The sequence below is a fragment of the Zingiber officinale genome, chromosome 7B (assembly GCF_018446385.1).
Source record: "Zingiber officinale cultivar Zhangliang chromosome 7B, Zo_v1.1, whole genome shotgun sequence".
NCBI lineage: Eukaryota > Viridiplantae > Streptophyta > Magnoliopsida > Zingiberales > Zingiberaceae > Zingiber > Zingiber officinale.
Window position 1 is genome coordinate 47,744,242 of NC_055999.1, and position 18,931 is coordinate 47,763,172.

At 36.6% G+C, this 18,931-nt stretch overlaps 1 protein-coding gene across 2 annotated transcripts; it reads left to right on the forward strand.

The window, feature by feature from the left end:
* The first annotated feature begins 3,510 nt into the window (after positions 1–3,510).
* Positions 3,511–10,643, forward strand: LOC122005730 (probable methyltransferase PMT26). 2 transcript variants are annotated; one of them, XM_042560878.1, is made up of 9 exons: positions 3,511–3,662; positions 4,159–5,045; positions 5,138–5,287; positions 6,332–6,602; positions 6,672–6,782; positions 9,144–9,318; positions 9,415–9,687; positions 9,757–9,951; positions 10,315–10,643. In XM_042560878.1, the coding sequence occupies exons 2-9, from the start codon at positions 4,188–4,190 to the stop codon at positions 10,535–10,537; spliced, it is 2,256 nt and encodes a 751-aa protein (XP_042416812.1). In that variant the 5' UTR covers positions 3,511–3,662; positions 4,159–4,187; the 3' UTR covers positions 10,538–10,643. The 2 variants fall into 2 exon arrangements, with proteins under 2 accessions (XP_042416812.1, XP_042416813.1); XM_042560879.1 differs by having other exon boundaries at positions 3,526–3,662; positions 4,180–5,045.
* Positions 10,644–18,931: the final 8,288 nt, after the last annotated feature.

Below are 18,931 nucleotides of genomic sequence, written 5' to 3' on the forward strand. Positions count from 1 at the left end.
TAGAACATAGAGTTCATTTAGAAGATGTGCACTATAATAGAATATTTTATTGAAATAAATAGAACAACATTTGTCCTTTATTATAAATGAGAATCCTCTCTTGTCTAAACAAGAAACAGAGATAATGTTCTTTGTTCAGGCTGGCACATAACAATACTCTATTAGTTCTAAAACAAGTCTAGTGGGCAAATATAAGGAATATGTTTCTACAGTGACAACAACAACTCTTGCACCATTACCTACTCGTAGGTCCATTTCACCCTTTATCAATGATCTACTATTTCTCAACCCCTGTACATTAATACAAATGTGAGATGTACATCTGACATCTAATACCCATGAAGAAGAAATAGATAGATTAACTTCTATAACATTTATACCTGAGGCAGAAGTCTCACTTTTCTTCTTTTTCACTTCCTCTAGGTGCAACTTACAGTTCCTCTTCCAATGTCTGGTACCACAGTGGAAGCAAGTTCCTTCCTTAGCAACTGTACCTTTAGGTTTGAATGCATGAGTCTTGCCTTTGCCTTTGGCTTGGGTCTTACCCTGACCTCTGGGCTTCCATTTTCATTTTCCCTTTGGTACCAAAAAAATGGTACTAGGCTTTGCCTACTTAAGGTTGAGTTCAGCAGTTTTCAACATGCTTAACATCTCAGGCAATGATTTGTTAATTTTATTCATGTTATAGTTTATGATAAATTGACTGTAGAAAACAACTATAGAATAAGGTCAGTAGCCAATTCTTAGCCTAATGGAAATTCCAATAGTTGTAGGTTTACTACATACCTAATCATTTTGAGCACATAAGGCCCTATGGGACTTACTTCTTGCATCTTGCATTAAAATAGAGCCTTAGAGATCTCAAATCTCTCATGCCTTGCTTGTCCTTGATATAGTTGTCTATGATGTTTGACCATATCATAAGCATCCATGTTCTTATGTTGCTTTTGAAGCTCAGAGTTCAAAGTAGCAAGCTTAAGGCATGATACATCTAATGCATCATCTTGGTGCTTCTTATAAGCATCCTTATCAGCTCTAGTGGCAGTAGTGGGGGAGTGTCTTAGGAATGGGTTGCTCTAGGACATACAATTTTCTTGCTTGCTTGAGAACTATTCTCAGGTTTCTGTATCAGTCAAAGAAATTAGCTCTATTGAGCTTGTCCTTATCAAGGACAAATCGCAGAGAGAGAGTATTTGATGTATTTGATGACATGGTGATCTATAGCAATAAAATGTAGAAATAAGTATCATATTTAGATCATTTAATTAGACCTTTAATTAAATGATTCTCTCACTGAATTGTAAAGCTTGGTAGGAACAAGTTATGAATATGGTTTTACCCACACTACTAGCTCCAAATCCAATCGCGATGATATTCATGTGGGACAAGATCCATATTATACATGATCTTGAGTTAGCTTTGGCTAATCGCCCAAGACTTAGTATAACTTAGGTTGGCAACGTGTATCAATTATATCATTTGTAACTCTTGTATCATTGAATGAACAAGACTATTTGTTCATTTGCCCATCTTATGAAATCTACATTATAACTCATCTTGAGTTAGCTTTGGTTAATTGCCCAAGACTAGTATAATTTAAATTTTATCGTATAGGATATGCCTCTAAGTTCTAAATCTAATTAAGAAAACTTAGTTAAGTCACATCCAAAGTTTAATAGTCAGACATCACAATTATCTTGTCGCACTCTACCATGATAAATTGAGTCATTTTGCTTTGGCAAATATGCCTATAATTGATCTAGGTAAAAGTGAGTAACAAACTTTGTTAGGCATATTTAAAAAGAGACCTAATTATGATTAAAGTACACATGCATTGCATACAATCATAGCATATCATGGTATACATCAACATATATGATAAATAAACATGACATGGTTATAGCCTCATCAACAACAATCTTCTCAAGCTAATGAGAAGAGCAAAAGGTCAACCTAGGTCAAAGCATCTTCTCCAAGTGCTTCTTTTGTCGTTCTGTGTTGTTGTCCTTCTCCCCTTTTCACCATTGTTCAGTAGACTAATTCTTTTCTAATTTGTACATTACAAAATCTAAAGAATCTTGAGTTACATTCGAGGGTAGTCTAAATTTACAATAAAAATGAAAAAGGAGAGGCACGATACACAGACCGTATTATGAATTACAACAGACACATCCAATCACATAGGGGTTAAGGGCTATAACCATGCACCATGTCATATTAAACACATGTTCTTCTATATCACATATAAAACAGAACTAAAACGATGTATATACATTGGCAAGTGACTCTGATATCACTATAGGGATTTGATACATAAAACAATATATAATGCAAAGGATCCCTGCAGAGATCCTTGCGAATAATATATACTATATTTTCCTATTCTATCAAATAGAATAGTTACCTTTGTTGCGTGAACTTGTACTTCTGATAGCAACTTTGATTTAGATGTAGATCTCAGCACGATCAACACGTCTGCACCTCTATGATATCCACACGAATACGTTTTCCATCCGTCTCATGAACTCACGACTTGAAGAAGAAACAACCTTTGTTGTGCTAACAACTACATAAGGTTGTTTTTGGCCAAGAAAAGAAAACGAAGAAGAGAAAAAATCAAGAGGATCATTATCACCTAAAAGATTACTTCACCTATATAAGATGACTTCATAAAATGATTACTTTACCAAAAAAGTTATTTCATTTAAAAATTACTTTATCAAAAATGTTACTTCACTTTTAATTGTTACTTTACTAATGACATTTGTACCCATCCAATCCAATGAATATAAAAAAATTTTATTTTTTGGTCTTCCTTTTGCATGGTACTCATTAATCATTTCCTATATCAATAATTTTTATATATTAGTAATATTTCAACAAAATTTTTAAATAATAAAATATTAATAAAAATATATTCTTTACTGTGTGAAATTAATAAGAATATTCCGGAGACCATCAAAAGACGAGAAGCATTCAGTGGCGTTCTCACGGACCGGTGTCGGCCCTACCCAACTCATTTAGCCGGAGTGGCTTCGCCACCGCTCACCGACACTATCTTCTTTCCTGTTTCACCCTCCTTATTTGACCAATACTACAACAAGACCTTAACATCGATCTCTTTGGAAGCGGCATCGTAGTTAATTCGACATCAGGGTAATTTAGTAATTATCAATCTGGTTCAATTTGCAGTTACGGTTCCACTAGCCCCCAATTTGTTTTAGACCTTCGGATAGAGTTTGGCTTATGCGAGACCAACGAAAACGACAAATTATTCTGGTCGAAACCTCGCTTGTTTTCAAATTACAACGGTGCGACGAAGGAACACATGCCGATTGGGCCTCTCGGACATAGTTTCGAGCCTTCCATGTTATTGGTGGGTCTACAGTCTAAGGTGGTCCCCTCTAAACTATTGAATCACAACGAAGGTACAGTCGTGAGTTATCGGATAATGGTGCATCGCCTCGGCTGATTTCTCCCCGCGTATGGTATACCCTCACTTCCTCGCTTTATCGAGTGGGTGTATATATTTACCATCTCCAGAGTGAGAGGGAGAGAGCGAGAGAGATCGAGATCTCGAGGCTCTCTTCGTGGCGGCATTGTCTCTCGCATCGCTTCCAGCCTTCTCCGCTTAGTAGTTGGGCTACGTAGGAGGGAGAGAGGTACACGTTCGTAGCTTTTTTGCTTCCTCAATTTTAGCATTCTACATCTTTGGGTGGATTTAGGTTTAAACCTGAGTGAGCGTTGTCGTAGATTTGTTTTCTCGTTTTTTTAGCTCTAAGGAGCTTCCTCTTTTGTTGCTCTTTCTTGTTTAATGGTGTGGGATTTTTGAGTTTAATAACTCGCTGTCGATCTGCTGACAACTGCTGTTTTCTAAGTATAAGATTGAGGCGTATTTTGTCGAGAAATTTAGAACTGGGGTCTGGGAATACAGGGAGCCTTTGCTGCTCGTTTTTCCTTCGATGTTTGTAAGAATTCATGGTTTCTTCTTCGTTGCATGTGAGTTGATAGAAGAATGATATGGATCTATTCGATTATACCCTTCTTCCACTGTGTTTAGCTGATTTTATAATTTTTCGATATGGTTATCGTTTAGTTTTTGATGCATGTTTGTCTAACTGGTGAAGTGTGAAAACTCATTTACTATTGATGCAATAGGTCGTAGTTACTTTGTTACAGCTATCAACATGGCTTCTGGGAAATATTCGCGTTCGGATTCTAGGACATCATCATCATTCTGTTCGGCCACAACTATTACTGTGTTGATTGCCGTCTGTTTAGTTGGGGTGTGGATGATTGCATCCTCAACTAAATCCAGAGAAGAGGTTCTATCACTTGACACTGAATCTGACACGAGTGATGAAACTTCTCCGGCTAGCTTTAAATACACTTCAAGTGCTAGGACTGAACACTCGGTAAATGAAGATCCTACAAAGGGGTATGATAATGAGAATAATCCTAATTCTTCAGACGGTAGTGATGGAGAAGACAATAAGGATAGTGGAACAACTGAGGAAACCAAAGATGCAGAAAAGGTTGATAGCACAAGTGATGAGACTGGTGGGCATGAAAATGATGGGGTCGAGAACAATGATGAAAGCAATGAAAACAAAATTGGTTCTCAAACAAATGAAATAGAGGAAGAAGTGGATCAATCCTCTAAAGAAGGCAAAGAAGAAAATCAGCTCAAGGACAAGGGTGAGAATGAGATTTTTCCATTAGGGACTCAGTCAGAGCTTTTGAATGAGACTAATAGTGAGAACGGAGCATGGTCTACTCAAGCTGTGGAATCAAAGAATGAGAAGGATGTCCAAGCTTCATCTTCCAAGGGCCAAAACGTAGAACTCAGCTGGAAACTGTGTGATGTAAAGGCTGGAACAGATTATATCCCATGTCTTGACAATGAAGCAGCTATTGGGAAGCTTCGAAGCACTAAACATTATGAGCACAGAGAGCGACACTGTCCTGATAATGCACCGACTTGCCTTGTTCCTCTTCCTGATGGATACAAGCCACCAATTAAGTGGCCTATGAGCAGGGAGAAGGTACTAACTTACCAATAATGCTCTTCAATTTCCGTTGGGTTCTTCATCTTGTATGGTCTAATAAACATTCTCTCTTCTCTGAAAAACCACAGATATGGTACAACAATGTTCCCCGGACCAAGCTTGCAACAGTTAAAGGACATCAGAATTGGGTGAAAGTCTCAGGAGAGTATCTCACATTTCCTGGGGGTGGAACTCAGTTTAAGCACGGTGCACTTCACTACATTGATTTCATCCAAGAGGTATATCACGGATTTTTTACATGAATTGTAGCCTTGTTTTCTACCTAATTATTTATTAGTGTACCATGAGGTTTCATTCAAATTCAATGCATGCTCTTGGATTTTTTCCCCAATCTTTTGTATCTTCCTCTTGAAATCCGTATCATGCACCATATTATTTTTATGCTTCTGAATTTTGATGGGTAAACCTCTCATTTGTTGGTAATCAATCTTTTCTGTGGCCTATTTGTAAGAAGATAACTAGGGGTGTAATCGAGTCGAGCCGAACACTTGAATGTTTGAGTTTGACTCGTTTATAATCGAGCCGAGCTTGAGCTTTATTTAACGAATATATTCATCGCTCACCAGCTTATTCGAGTTTTTATCGAGTTTAAATGAGCTTAATAAATATAAATTATAAATTATAAATTTAAATATTAATTAAAAACTAAATTCTATATTTAGAGAAAATTATAATATTCTTATTAAAATTTATTATTTTATTCTAATAAATAAATTTAATATATTTGTCTATATGTTTCATAAATAGAGTGTAAAATCTATAAATTCAATATCAAAATTATTATTTTTTTATTTAAAAGTTGATTCATAAGCTCAACGAATATGTTCATGAGTTAACGAGTCGAATATTATGAAGTTTGAGCTTAGTTTGTTTATCTTAACGAGCCTCATTAAATGAGCTCAAATGAGCTTTTATCGAATTGAGGTTTGAATATCTTATGAGCGGCTTAGTTCATTTACACACCTAAAGATAACAACAAGAAGGTGTGTCTCTATAGTAAGTGTTAGCTACATGTGTCTTTTCTTTTCTTCCACTGAAAATCTACAGAAGATAACATATTTGTAAATTATTGTGACTTGTTTGATCCTATACAAAGAAAATATTCAAGGAAATTAATAGGCATATATATTTCTCATCTAAAATAATTGGGCCATGGGTTGCTAGTTTCTCATGGCTGGAATTTTGATGGTTCTCCTATTGAGGTGAATATACACGTTATCAAGTCACTAAATTCATTCTTTTCTTTCCTCTTAAAAGTGCAGTCATGGCCTGATATTGCATGGGGGAAACGAACTCGTGTCATCTTAGATGTTGGATGTGGAGTAGCTAGCTTTGGTGGCTACAACTTTGATAGAGATGTCTTGACCATGTCACTTGCACCCAAAGATGAACACGAAGCCCAAGTGCAGTTTGCTCTTGAGAGAGGAATTCCAGCTATATCAGCAGTCATGGGAACTCAAAGACTTCCATTTCCAAGCAAAGTTTTTGATGTTGTACATTGTGCCCGTTGTAGAGTACCATGGCACATAGAAGGTAGTAACTCTTGTGCACGCAATCCTATTTTCTTAATAACCAGCTTTTGATCTAACATAAAAATCATAGGTGGCAAACTTTTGTTGGAATTGAATCGGTTGCTGCGTCCTGGTGGTTATTTTGTCTGGTCTGCAACTCCTGTTTACCAAAATCATCCAGAAGATGTTGAAATTTGGAAAGGTATGAGTTATTTTTTAAGTTACTCTTTTACATCTACCTTCTGTTTTTTTTTTTAAAAAAAAAAGGATTTGGAGTGAACCTATCTTTCATCCTATATTAGTATTTGAAACAACTGTCCATAAAGGGTACAAAATCCTGAGTCCAACATTGAGCCAAGTCTCTGCAAAATAAACAAGTGCTAGAACAAAACGTCATGGACGAGATAGGTGCTCTCATTCATCTAAAGCATTGAATGCCTTGCATTGTAAGATTTGAAAACCTAGAGAATAACAAATCATAAGGTGTCTCATTTATATAGGATTTATCAAAATCATATCTAACTTTGCATGACTGAGTACTCCCTGGCACTGGGCTAGGTGAGCCATCGAACATGCATGAGTATCCCACATTGCCTGATCTGTCAGCTAGTTTTGAAGCAAGTCTGCTTCTGCTCAACTCCCTGAGCAATTCAGTCTCTCATCCAAGAATAATGTATAATTGGAATCATCCTATACAAAGCAAGGTTTGTCACGTAAATCCCCTAGGTAATCAAGCTTTGCAAGGAGTTGACCCTCTCAGCATTTGTAAGAGGCTAGTAAATTGAAGGAAAAGGAATACAATTTTTAGTCCAAGAATCTTTAAGAAGAATTGAGACAGACAAGAACTCATAGTGTTGCTCTAGTAGCTCCCATCTGCTAGAGAACCAAAGGGTTAGACCTCTAGACTGCCATTGAGATTAACGAGAAGCCCATGAGTCCATGGATAAAGATGTCATCTAGAACATCACATTTAACTTCAGCTGTGAGTTTCATTACCTGTTGCTGCTTAGAAAGTCTATTGAGTTGTCTCAAGTTCCAATAAAGAAGACTAAGTTTGATCTCCATTGAAGATGGAGACCTATAGAGATAATTGCGGCTAGAAAAAGTACTGAATCAGGTGTCCAATGCCAATTCGGCCAACATAGCATCAACAGCAGCACCCTTCCCATTCAAGATGAATCTGGCCCCCTCATGAACATCCACAATATCCACACCATGGTACCTTTTGCCCTAGTAGAATGCATAGCCAATCTATCAGAAGATCCTCCAGTAAAAGTGAGCGAAGAGAAGCACGCCTCTTGTATATGACAACCCTGTCCAACCATCTGACTTACATTTTCAGAAGCTAGGAGAAGAATGCTGTACCAAAGTGCTTCTAAGGTCCATCCAATGACCTCATTTGATTAATTGATCATGGACTGTAGCAAGTTGTTGGCAGACTGATCGGAGTCTGCTAGATGATGTCCTGAGCGCACAAGCTAAATTGATGGTTCCCTCTCCAAACACCTGTAATAAATGACTTGATTAACACAATCCCCTGTCTGTCCTCTTGTTGAGGCATTTCAGGTATCTTGTCCACGCAGATGATCTGAATAAAGATGGGCTATACTCTTTCCTACCCACACTAGCTCCTAACACCTGTGCATAATTGCGCCTCAATCCATCACGGAAAGGAATAGTGCCTACTAGCCTGAACATCCAAACCTTCCTGTCTTAGGCAACCTCGAACAACACGACCCATCTGCAGAGACTGCCCTTCTTGAGCATGGGAAACCTTTAAAAGCAGATCAACGACCTCCGTCACTGGAGATGAATCCAAAGGTCCCAGACTGGCCTGAAACACAATTTGTGACAAAGTGTGCTCTGGCCATAGGTTTGAAAGTATTGAAATAATCTCAGTCCCCAGAAAGGTTTTCTACGTGAAGTTGCTCATGAAGATCTTACCTTCCTCCAAGCCATCTCTTGTAGTATTCACTTTCTCCACGAGGATTGCCACAGTTACCTTTACTCGGCATCAACCCAAATAATTTATTCATCTACCTTCTGATTGATTTGTAACTACAGGAATTTCAGAGATATAATAACATTATTTGATTATGTGAAAATGCTTTCTTCCTTTGAAGAAAAGGTGGAAAGGTTAGAACATATTGTTAATGATTGCTTAATTTTCTTTCCCTGACCAGGATGGAAATTTTCTCCCTCATGAACGGTATGGAACTATGCATAGCATGATTAGAATAATTGAACAATAGGAGCGTATTCTTCAACCTGAAGAAAGGTTGCAGAAAGAGTTATCATCAATTTGACCTTTGTGAAATAGATTTTCAAATCTGAACTCCTGCAGGAATTATAGATTTGTTTATGTGGTTTGACAATTGAACATGCCACATGAATTGATAATGTAAAAGGTAAACTTAACCATCAAGTTTAATATATGTTAAAGAAAATTGCGGGTTTACTAGTCTTCCAGCTGGGTATTTCATTCTTGTCAATATTGTATCTGTTTACTGGGCCTTGTAGCTATTGACAATTGTTCATCTTTGTTACGTAAATCAAATTCCAGCTATGTCTTCCCTGACAAAATCAATGTGCTGGCAAATGGTGACAAGGAGAAATGACACGGTAAACCAAGTGGGTTTAGCTATTTTCAGAAAGCCTTCTGATAATAAATGTTATGAGAAGAGAGCAAAAGACAACCCTCCTATTTGCCAAGAGACTGATAATCCAGATGCTGCCTGGTATGTTTGTTGGTTCCAAAACTGGATCAAATGGATTTTGCATTTGTGTTATGTTAAATCATATCAAATTCGGTCATCTCTTTTGTAAACACACAGGTATGTTCCTCTACAAGCATGCATTCACAAATTGCCAGTGAATCCCAGTAGCCGCGGCACAACATGGCCAGAACATTGGCCACAGAGGCTAGAAAAGACACCGTATTGGCTAGATAGCTCTCAGCTTGGCGTTTATGGTAAACCTGCACCTGAAGACTATGAAACTGACTATGACCGTTGGAAACATGTTGTAACTAAATCTTATTCCAATGGAATGGGAATCGACTGGTCTACCATCAGAAATGTTATGGATATGAGATCTGTATATGGCGGGTAAGCAAATTTAACATTCCTATTTCTTCAATGCATTGAAAAGTCTGTTTTATACCTTGTTGCTTTCAGTTTTGCTGCAGCTTTGAGGGACATGAATGTTTGGGTCATGAATGTTGTTCCAATTGATTTGCCGGATACACTCCCCATTATCTACGAGCGAGGGCTGTTTGGGATGTATCATGATTGGTGTGAGTCATTTAGCACCTATCCAAGAACATATGATCTCCTTCATGCAGATCATCTATTCTCGAAACTTAAGAAAAGGTTAGTCCATGAGACACCCTTCCTGTTTCAATCAGAACATTATTAGTCGATATCAAGCATTGAATAATGGCAAAGAGTGGAGAAACCCCTATGATTCAAAACGTATCTGAAACCTCAAGTTGAACTCCCTTTTATGGTTTTTGAATTCGTCTTTGAATTGTTAAATATCTTTCAAATGTATAAGTTAACAGTTTGATTACTAATTGTGTTTACTCAAAACCTCAAAGTTGAACTGACGCATTTTTCATGTTTTGAGTAAGTCATCAACTTTTGAAAGGTGTGAAAGTTCTGTCGGGTTTTAGGTTGTATATCATTCAATAAATGTGTAAGTTGATGGTTTATACTAATTGTGTTGCTTTGAAGGTGTTCATTGTTGTCGATAATAACGGAGGTGGACAGGATATTGCGACCCAAAGGGAAATTAATTGTACGTGACAAAGCTGATACAATTGATCAGATAGGGAGTATGGTTAAGTCTCTCAAGTGGGACATCATCCTATCTTATTCAAAGGATAAGGAAGGACTGCTATGTGTTCAGAAGTCGATGTGGCGTCCGAAAGAGGTTGAAACAAGCATGTCATTGTAATTTTGTCGGTCTTGCTTCAGAATCTACTCTTTTATCATTTCTCCTCTAATTATTACAAATTGCAATATTTCTATTTTTTTTCTCAATCTAGCAGAGATTTATTGTATCCACTATTATCCAAGATATTAACTTCAGATACTCTTAAAGAATCGAACTAGGCACCTGAAATAAAATAAAATGGTTTTCGTGCAATGGCTATGGTTCTCAGGGTAAAGTTGCACTTGGTTTGTCACATTTATTTGTTTGAACGTTAACAAGCAAAAGGACAGCTACTCCGGCCCTTATACTAAGAGAGAGTTCCAGAGATAAACTATAATAAAAAATGTTGAGAGATGTGATAAATTGATCTCGTTTTCTTCTCGCGGACGGTGTAGGGGACAAAGAGGTGTCTTTTCCATTCAATTATCAAGCATGATAAATTTACTCCTTTTTTTAATAAAAAAAGAGTTATATTAATTGTCAATTACAGAAATCATTTTTCCCCCTAAAAAATGACACCATGTTGTCTCTTCTCATCCAAGATGATTGTTCTCTCACAACTTCTCCAATGATGAACTGGAAAGTCGTCATCTTTTCCCGACCATAGAACTGTTGCCTTCACCTCTTTACTCTTCCCCATCCATGCTAGTCCTACAGTCAACAAGCCCAAACATCGTCGCTCCTGTTCGACCTCTTTACACTCGGCAATTTCTTTGACTGACCTTTTATAAAACTGGATAAAATTTTGTTTCAAGACAGGTTTAAAGAATAGAATATAACTAGTTTCTTTCTAAATAGATAAGACATGATAATAACATATTTGTCTTCTTATCAGTCTTCTTAGTCAACAATATAGAAAAATGTTAAACTAATTTTCCAACTTTGGTTTCTCCTCTCCGAACCTATTTTTCTTGCTCACTAAATTTGCTTCAAGGAATAATTTTGATAAATAATACAATAGCTATTTTCAATTAATACACCTATGCTAAGTTTGGTTTAAGAAATACAATTGATATATATATATATATATATATATATATATATATATATATATACACGTAGCGTATGTTGGTGCAGTTGACACTAATGATCAAACCTGAGTTTTGATAAATGATAAATGGATTAAAATTAGATGTATTGTTGATTTAACCTTGTTACCGAATGCGCAGGGTTGATGAACTTGATGGGTCTAGAGGACCAAAACACCATGCTGAAGTTTAGCTAAGTTGAGAGTTGACACGAAGTCCAGATTAGTTGAAATCTGACAGAAGAAAGTTCAGTTGGGTTGACAACTGACTGAAGTCCAGATTGGTTGAGATTTGGTAAAAAGTCCTGGTGGGTCAAGGGACCTGACATTAAGGAAGTTTGCGATTAGTAAGTAAAGTAAGCATTAGAGGAGAGTGATCCAGTGAGGAAGAGTCCCATTTGGGGATGTTAGGCGCAGACCCAATTTAGGTATATTTTGAAAACCTAAATTAAGACCGTGACTAGATCTTGGTCTTGGGAAAATAGAATCTAATTAATACTGCTACCTTATTGTGCTAACGTTGTTTTGTAAGTTAAACATATTATGTTTGATTGGACTAACTCTTTCTTGCAGGAAAGAAAAAGTTGAAAAAAGGTGGTCCGAGCGCTCGGAGCTACACCGAGCGCTCTGGCAAGCTTCGCATGGGGAGCGCCCTAGGAGGGTGCTTGGCCAGGCACCCGCGCACTCGAAGTTGCTCCAGGCGCTTGGATAAGAGAAAGTTCATCTTCATAGTGTGTTAGAGGGCAATGACTGACCAGCCCACGTCGGTAGTCTAAGCACCCGGAGGGGGTCCGGGCACCCGGAGGGGGTCCGGGCGCCCGGAGGTGGATAAACTTCTAGGATGAAGTTTCGATGAGAGCTCGCCATGTCAGCACAGTCCAAGCACCCGAGAGGGGCTCCAGGCGCCCGGACGGGGCTATAAACGGAGGCTTCAACTAGCAGCTTGAGTACATCAATCTTTACAACTTTCATACTCGCGTGTTACTCTGAAAATATCTTCGGGATACCTAAAAGTTGCACCGACAACCTACGCTCAAGTTTTCAAAGTTGTATTGCCAGTATAATTTAACTCATGTAATTGTACTTAAGTTCTGTAATTACTTCGTAATTATAGTGATTGCCCAATGAAAGCATTCAGCGAGTGCAGGCCTTAGAGTAGGAGTCGTCAAAGACTTCGAACTAAGTAAAATCACCTGTGTTAGCGTTCGATTGTCTTCTCTATTCTTTTCCAGTGCATTTATCTTAATTCGTAATTTTTGAAAAGGTGAAGAACGCTATACATCCTCCCTCTAGCGTCTTTACGATCTAATAGTGATATTAGAGCAAGATTACGCTCTGAATTGTGCACCCACCAATCAAGCAAAGGGGGGAGGGGGGTCTCTTGTTTTCTTTCTTTTTTTTGTTCGGTTTTAAGATTTTTTGACCTAGTTCAAATTGGTTCAATCACCTCTTTTGGACAAGCTATTCGTGTTGCAAAATACTCTGAATTGGTGCAACACCAATCAAGTTTCTTTTTATACTTATTATCTTCCACACTACTAATCCAAGACTTAGTCTTGGGATTTTTCTGTTAGTTTATTTTTTGTGTACAAGCTTCCATCTTTAATGGCCCAACTCGAAGGATACAACATCGCTCGCCCTCCCCTCTTCAATGGAAATGATTTTCTGTATTAGAAGAAGAGAATGGAGGTCTACCTAAAGACTAACATTGAGCACTAGTTCACCATCCGACGAGGATACAAAGCGCCAGTAGACGAAGAAACTAAAATACCTCTCGACCCAGAAAGATGGAATCCAGAAGATAAGAAGAAGGCTCAGATCAACTCAAAGGCATTGAACACTATCCAATGTGGACTCATGAAAGAAGAATTCATCTATGTCGGCCAGCATGAGAACACAAAGGAGCTATGGGATAAGCTCATCGAATTACATGAAGGAACCAATAATGCTAAGGTAACTAAATGAGACCTACTTCTAAATAAGTTGTTTAACATTAAAATGCCAGAAGGAGAAACAGCGAGCCAACTACAAGTGAGGATCAAGGACATCCTCAACGAGCTTCACTTAATTGGCCACCAATTGGAAAATCGGGATATAATCAGGTATGCCTTAAATTCCTTTTCTCAAAACGAATTGTGGGCATTTATAGTTGATGCCTATAAGGTTTCAAAGAATTTATCTAAATTAAAATTAGACGAACTCTTTTGTGAACTCGAACTCCATGAGTAAACTAACTCCAAAAGGTTCGAGAAAGGTGTTGCACTTCTTTCAAGTTTCTCAAAAGAAGTCAAGACTAAGAATAAATTTAAGCCAGAATCTAAGTCTGACCTAGACTCAGATAAATAAAGAAAAACTGGTAAACATGATAAGTAGGATGCTTACCAGAAGAAAGAAGGACTTCAGCAAAAAGGATATTCAGAAGATGATCAAGTTAAATAAATCAAGCGTCACCTATTACAGGTGCAACAAAAAGGGAGACTACAAGCATGAGTGTTCAAAGCTGAAAGAAGACAAACCCAAGACTAGTAGAAGAAAGAAGACATTAAAAGCAATTTAAGATGAATCTTCCTCCGAAGAATCAGACACTGAAGAACCAAAGCAACAGAACTACCTCGTGATGATGATAGATTGAAGTTAGAAAGTGAAGCTGATGAAGATGACAAGTCAGAATACGAGTCAAGCCATGAGTCTGTACTTGTTTTTGAAGGTCTCAATGAGGTCAATTCTAACCTAACTACCAGCTTTTTCAAAATCATTGCATGTTTGAACAAAAAGTTAGGAAAATCAGAAACTCAAATTAATCAACTTCTTAAAGAAAATTAAAACCTAAAAGAACAACTTAAAACAAATCCGACAACTAAACCAGTTTAATTTGGAATTCCATCTCAAGTCCTAAAACTTGAGGAGGAAAATGTCAAATTGAAAAATGAAGTAATTGAATTAAAAAAACTTTTAGAAAAATTCACAACAAGATCCAAGTACTTCAACATAATACTTGGATCATAATGAGCTATGTACAACAAATATGGGCTCGGATATAAGTTTAGCTTAACAAATAAAATATTTATATCACTTATGAGTCAAAACAAGAAACAACCCAAAGCTTGGATTTTGAAAGCTTGTCTAACCAAGTAAGTAGGACTCAATCAATAATACATATCTAAAAATAAAATACACTACCTAAAACAAAATCAAAATAAACCAAATAACTCAACCTTAATCTCAAAAATTAAACCTTCTAAGCTAAATTCAAACCTAAAAAATAAAATGAAATCAAATAAATCTAAACTTAAATTAAATAACTATTAAATTAATCTAAACTCAAACTATAATCAAGTTTATTATAACTATAAAATAAATTGACACAAACCTAAAACCTAAAAGAAGAATCTATGATTCAGGGGGAGACTCTAAATTAGTTGGCACCTCCAAAATAATAGTTTACCCGGTTGAGTAATTAGGACTAGAACAATTAAAGATAAAATTTAACTTGACAAACAGTACTGGAGAAGTTTTGGATGATAATAGGTTAGGGAAACTCTGTCTATACATGTCTATAAAGATATGACTTTGACTTAATACATTTGGCTTAGTGGAACTAACTGAAGCTACCCCTTACTAATCCTAGCTGGTTAGACCAAAGTTTTGTAGTAAGTTTGAAAAACTTGGTTACTCTAATGATGTCTAGGTGACTCACCACAGTCTAAACGTTTATCCAAAGAATCCTTGCTTGTTAAACCCAAAGCTAAACTTGAATATAACACAAGTTAAACTAAATCCTGAAATTCAACTTAACTTATCTCACAAAATTATGGGATTCCCTTGATTGAAAATATAGATCAGGCGAGATAAATAATAATTAAATTAAATTAATTTAAAATTAAATTTAACTAAATTAAATTAAATTAAATTAAATTAAATTACATTTAAATTAAAATAAAATAAATTATAATAAAATAAATTATAATAAAATAAATTAAATTTAAATTTAAAATTTAAACTTAAGCTTAAAATTTTAAATTAAACCCAAATTTAAAATTAACTTAAAACTTAAAATCAAATAAAAAATTAACCTAAGTTAAATTAAATTAAAATTAAGTTAAAATAAATTAAATTAAACAAAATTAAAATAAAATAAATTATAATTAAGTCTAATTAATCAATAATCAGTTACTCCTACTTTTCTATCATAATTAATAACATGATCCAAAAAGTAATAACTTAATTAGTTAATAATTGATTAAAACTTAATTATTTAATAATTGTTTAATTCAAAATAACATTTTTAATACCAATGAAATAATCAAATTCAGAATTAAATAATAATTTATTTCATAATAGTAATAAATACAAAAGAGTCATTATCTCAATAGTTAATTTCTTTAAACTTATTAATCTAACACATTTACAAATAAGTATATCTTTCTTGAAAATTAGGACCTTAGGTTAAGAGGGAAGATATTTATTTAAATAATTTTCAAATTCTAAGATAATTTTTACTTATATTTTCTAAAAATTCCCATCTTTTTAGTATTTAAAAATTTATTTTGGTCATAGTCTAGATCAAACTGATAGAAAACATGATCCTATTGTTCTAGGTAACGAGTATCTCATAAACACACTAGGTCTACTTTAATTGTATATTCAAAAACTTAGAATGACATGAGATACGTAGACTTTTTGCTTAGACTTCAAATGTTTATTGATGTACTAGATTATATACATTTTTATGCATGTTTTAATGCACATATACTTGTATTTCATTGACATAATATATGTTTATTGTACTATATTTCATTGTAATATCATATTTTCACTTTTTTATTGGAGATCTACTCTTTGTATGTTTTCTTATTGACAGGACGCTATTTGGAGTGAAAACAGCATTGATAAACAATTTAGAGAACAAACGAAGACAAAGGGGCTTGGCCGTGTGGAATCCACACGACCATGCCACTTACCAGAGAAGGATTTGACCCTGGCCATGTGGATTCCACACGGTCGTGCAATGAAGCAGAAAAGAAGATAGCTCTAGCCGTGTAGATTCACACGACCGTGTGGATTTCCAAGGGTAAAGCAAATTCTAGCTGAGTGGATCCACATGGCCGTGTGGATTTTCCAGAGCCGGAACCGACCTTGGCCATGTGAATCCACACGGCTGTGCCACCTGACTAGACTATGGTCGTGTGATTTGACACGACTGTGCCACCAGACCAGACTATGGCGGTGTGGTTTCATACGGTCATGGCAAGGGCTGTGCTAGGCCTGTGCCCAACATTATATAAAGGGTTTTTCCCCCTTTTCACTCATCTTTGGCTTGGGTTCATCCCCATTCCTTGGGAAAGGGTTCTCCCCCTTGGAGTAACCCTAGAAGCTTCATCCTCGCCGATCTTAACCAATCCGTCCACCTCCAGAGCAAGGGAACGCTTTAAGGATGAGCATTCTCTTCTCTCTCAATCCATGTTTTGAGTTGTAAATGTTATATTTATCGTCTCTTGGTTGTATCTCCCTTGTAATGGATTAGATCTCTAGATCTAGGATGTAGGGAGTAGTTATTTTGTGTGGAATCCACACGGTCATGCCATCGAATTAGACTATGGCCGTGTGGTTTCACACGGTTGTGCCACGGACCATACTGTGGCCGTGTGGTTTCACACAGACGTGGCATGGGATGTGCCAGGCCCGTGTCTAGCACTATATAAAAGGGAGGTTTCTCCCCTTTTCACTCATCTATGGCTTGAGGTTCACCCCCATTTCTTGGAGAAGGGTTCTCCCCCTTGGGGGAACCCTAGAAGCTTCATCTTCGCTAATTTTCACCGATCCATCCACCTCCGGAGCAAGGGAATGCCTCCAAGGATGCCACACTTCAATGATAAGCATTCTCTTCTCTCTTAATCCATGTTTTGAGTTATAGATGCTATATTTATTGTCTTTTGGTTGTATCTCCCTTGTAATGGAATAAATCTATAGATCTAGGATGTAGAGAGTAGTTATGTTGTGATGTTGATGTATGAACTTGTATTTGGACATTTTCCTATGCAATGATGTGCTTACTACTTGTTTTATGTATTATTCCTTTTATATGTTTGATAAAATGTGTGAATGGTGTAAACATGTAGACGTGAGAGCTTTGTCTCTATGTTAAGGTTGCTACTAGACTGGATAACAGGGGATCATTAGTGACAAAGGATACCCATTCAACCGGATATATTATATCCTTAGTGACAGAGGGCATAGATACCTACCCAATTTCTAGTGTCAAAAGATCTTAACATTATTGGTGTAGTGGGCCGGCAAGAGAGGAGGGGTGAATTGCCTGAAACAAAAAAATACCCTCCTCATTCTTTCAACTCTTAAGGTGCAACAATAATAAAAAAAAATAAAAGAACAAAATTAAAGAAGAAACTCAGGGATTGACTTGGTTATAACCTAGGTGGTTGTTAATCCAAGGAGGTTGAAAAGTTCAGTCAGAATATCCTTCTCTGAAGGCGAAGAAGCCTTTTACATAATAAAAGCTTAAGTAGTTACTAGGAAGTTAGTACAAGAGTTGATGATTAATTTCATAGCTCCAGGGCTCTTTTTATAGGGCCTGGAAACTCTATCTTCGGCTTGAGGGCGTCTCCCAAAAGCATAGAGGGCGCCTCCAGCATGGCATTTGGATAAAGTTTTATCCAAATACGAAACAATCACTTTGACTGGTTTGAGGGCGCCATCAACACCATGGAGGGCACCCTCAATGTGGAGGGCACCCTCAATGCTGTAGCATATAAATAGCTTCAGCTTCTTTTCACTTCTTTTCTTCTTCCGAAGCTCCGATCGCTTGGGTGATTGCGGCCAACCGAAATAGGGCTCACTCAAACCCAATTTCTGACCTTCTCCTCGAGCAGACTTCCACTCTGGCTTCTCGTCCCTCGAACATTGCGTACATTCTTCTCGTCCACCGATGTACTCTTCTGCACTTCTTTCGTCCCTCGGACGCACCGAGCCCGTTGGCTCCCTTCCCGTGTCGTCGTTCTCGCCAGCTACGTCTTCCGTTCGACTTCCTGCGTTCCTAAGCTCCTACACACTTAGACACAGAGATTTAAACAAAACAGGACCAAACATAACTTGGTTGATCACATCAAAATAATCACGGGGTTCAACAATCTCCCCCTTTTTGATGTGCATCAACCCAAGTTCAAGTTAGGGTAAAACAAACAAGTAATAATTTAAAGAAATTACCATACTAATAATTTAAGCATAAAAATTGTAATAAAAGAAATTCCAACATTTAAATTAAAAATTTTTTAAGCTAAAATAAAAATATTCTCTGAAGTTATAATAATTTTCTCCCCCTAAACTTGTACCTATTTCTCCCCCTTTGATCACATAAAAAAAATCAATGTACA

Bases quoted from the DNA above. Each gene is read 5' to 3' on its own strand.
- LOC122005730 (XM_042560878.1), top strand. From the start codon at position 4,188: ATGGCTTCTGGGAAATATTCGCGTTCGGATTCTAGGACATCATCATCA. The intron at 9,319-9,414 runs GTATGTTTGTTG...GTAAACACACAG, and splicing joins GATAATCCAGATGCTGCCTG to GTATGTTCCTCTACAAGCAT. The intron at 9,952-10,314 runs GTTAGTCCATGA...GTTGCTTTGAAG, and splicing joins TTCTCGAAACTTAAGAAAAG to GTGTTCATTGTTGTCGATAA.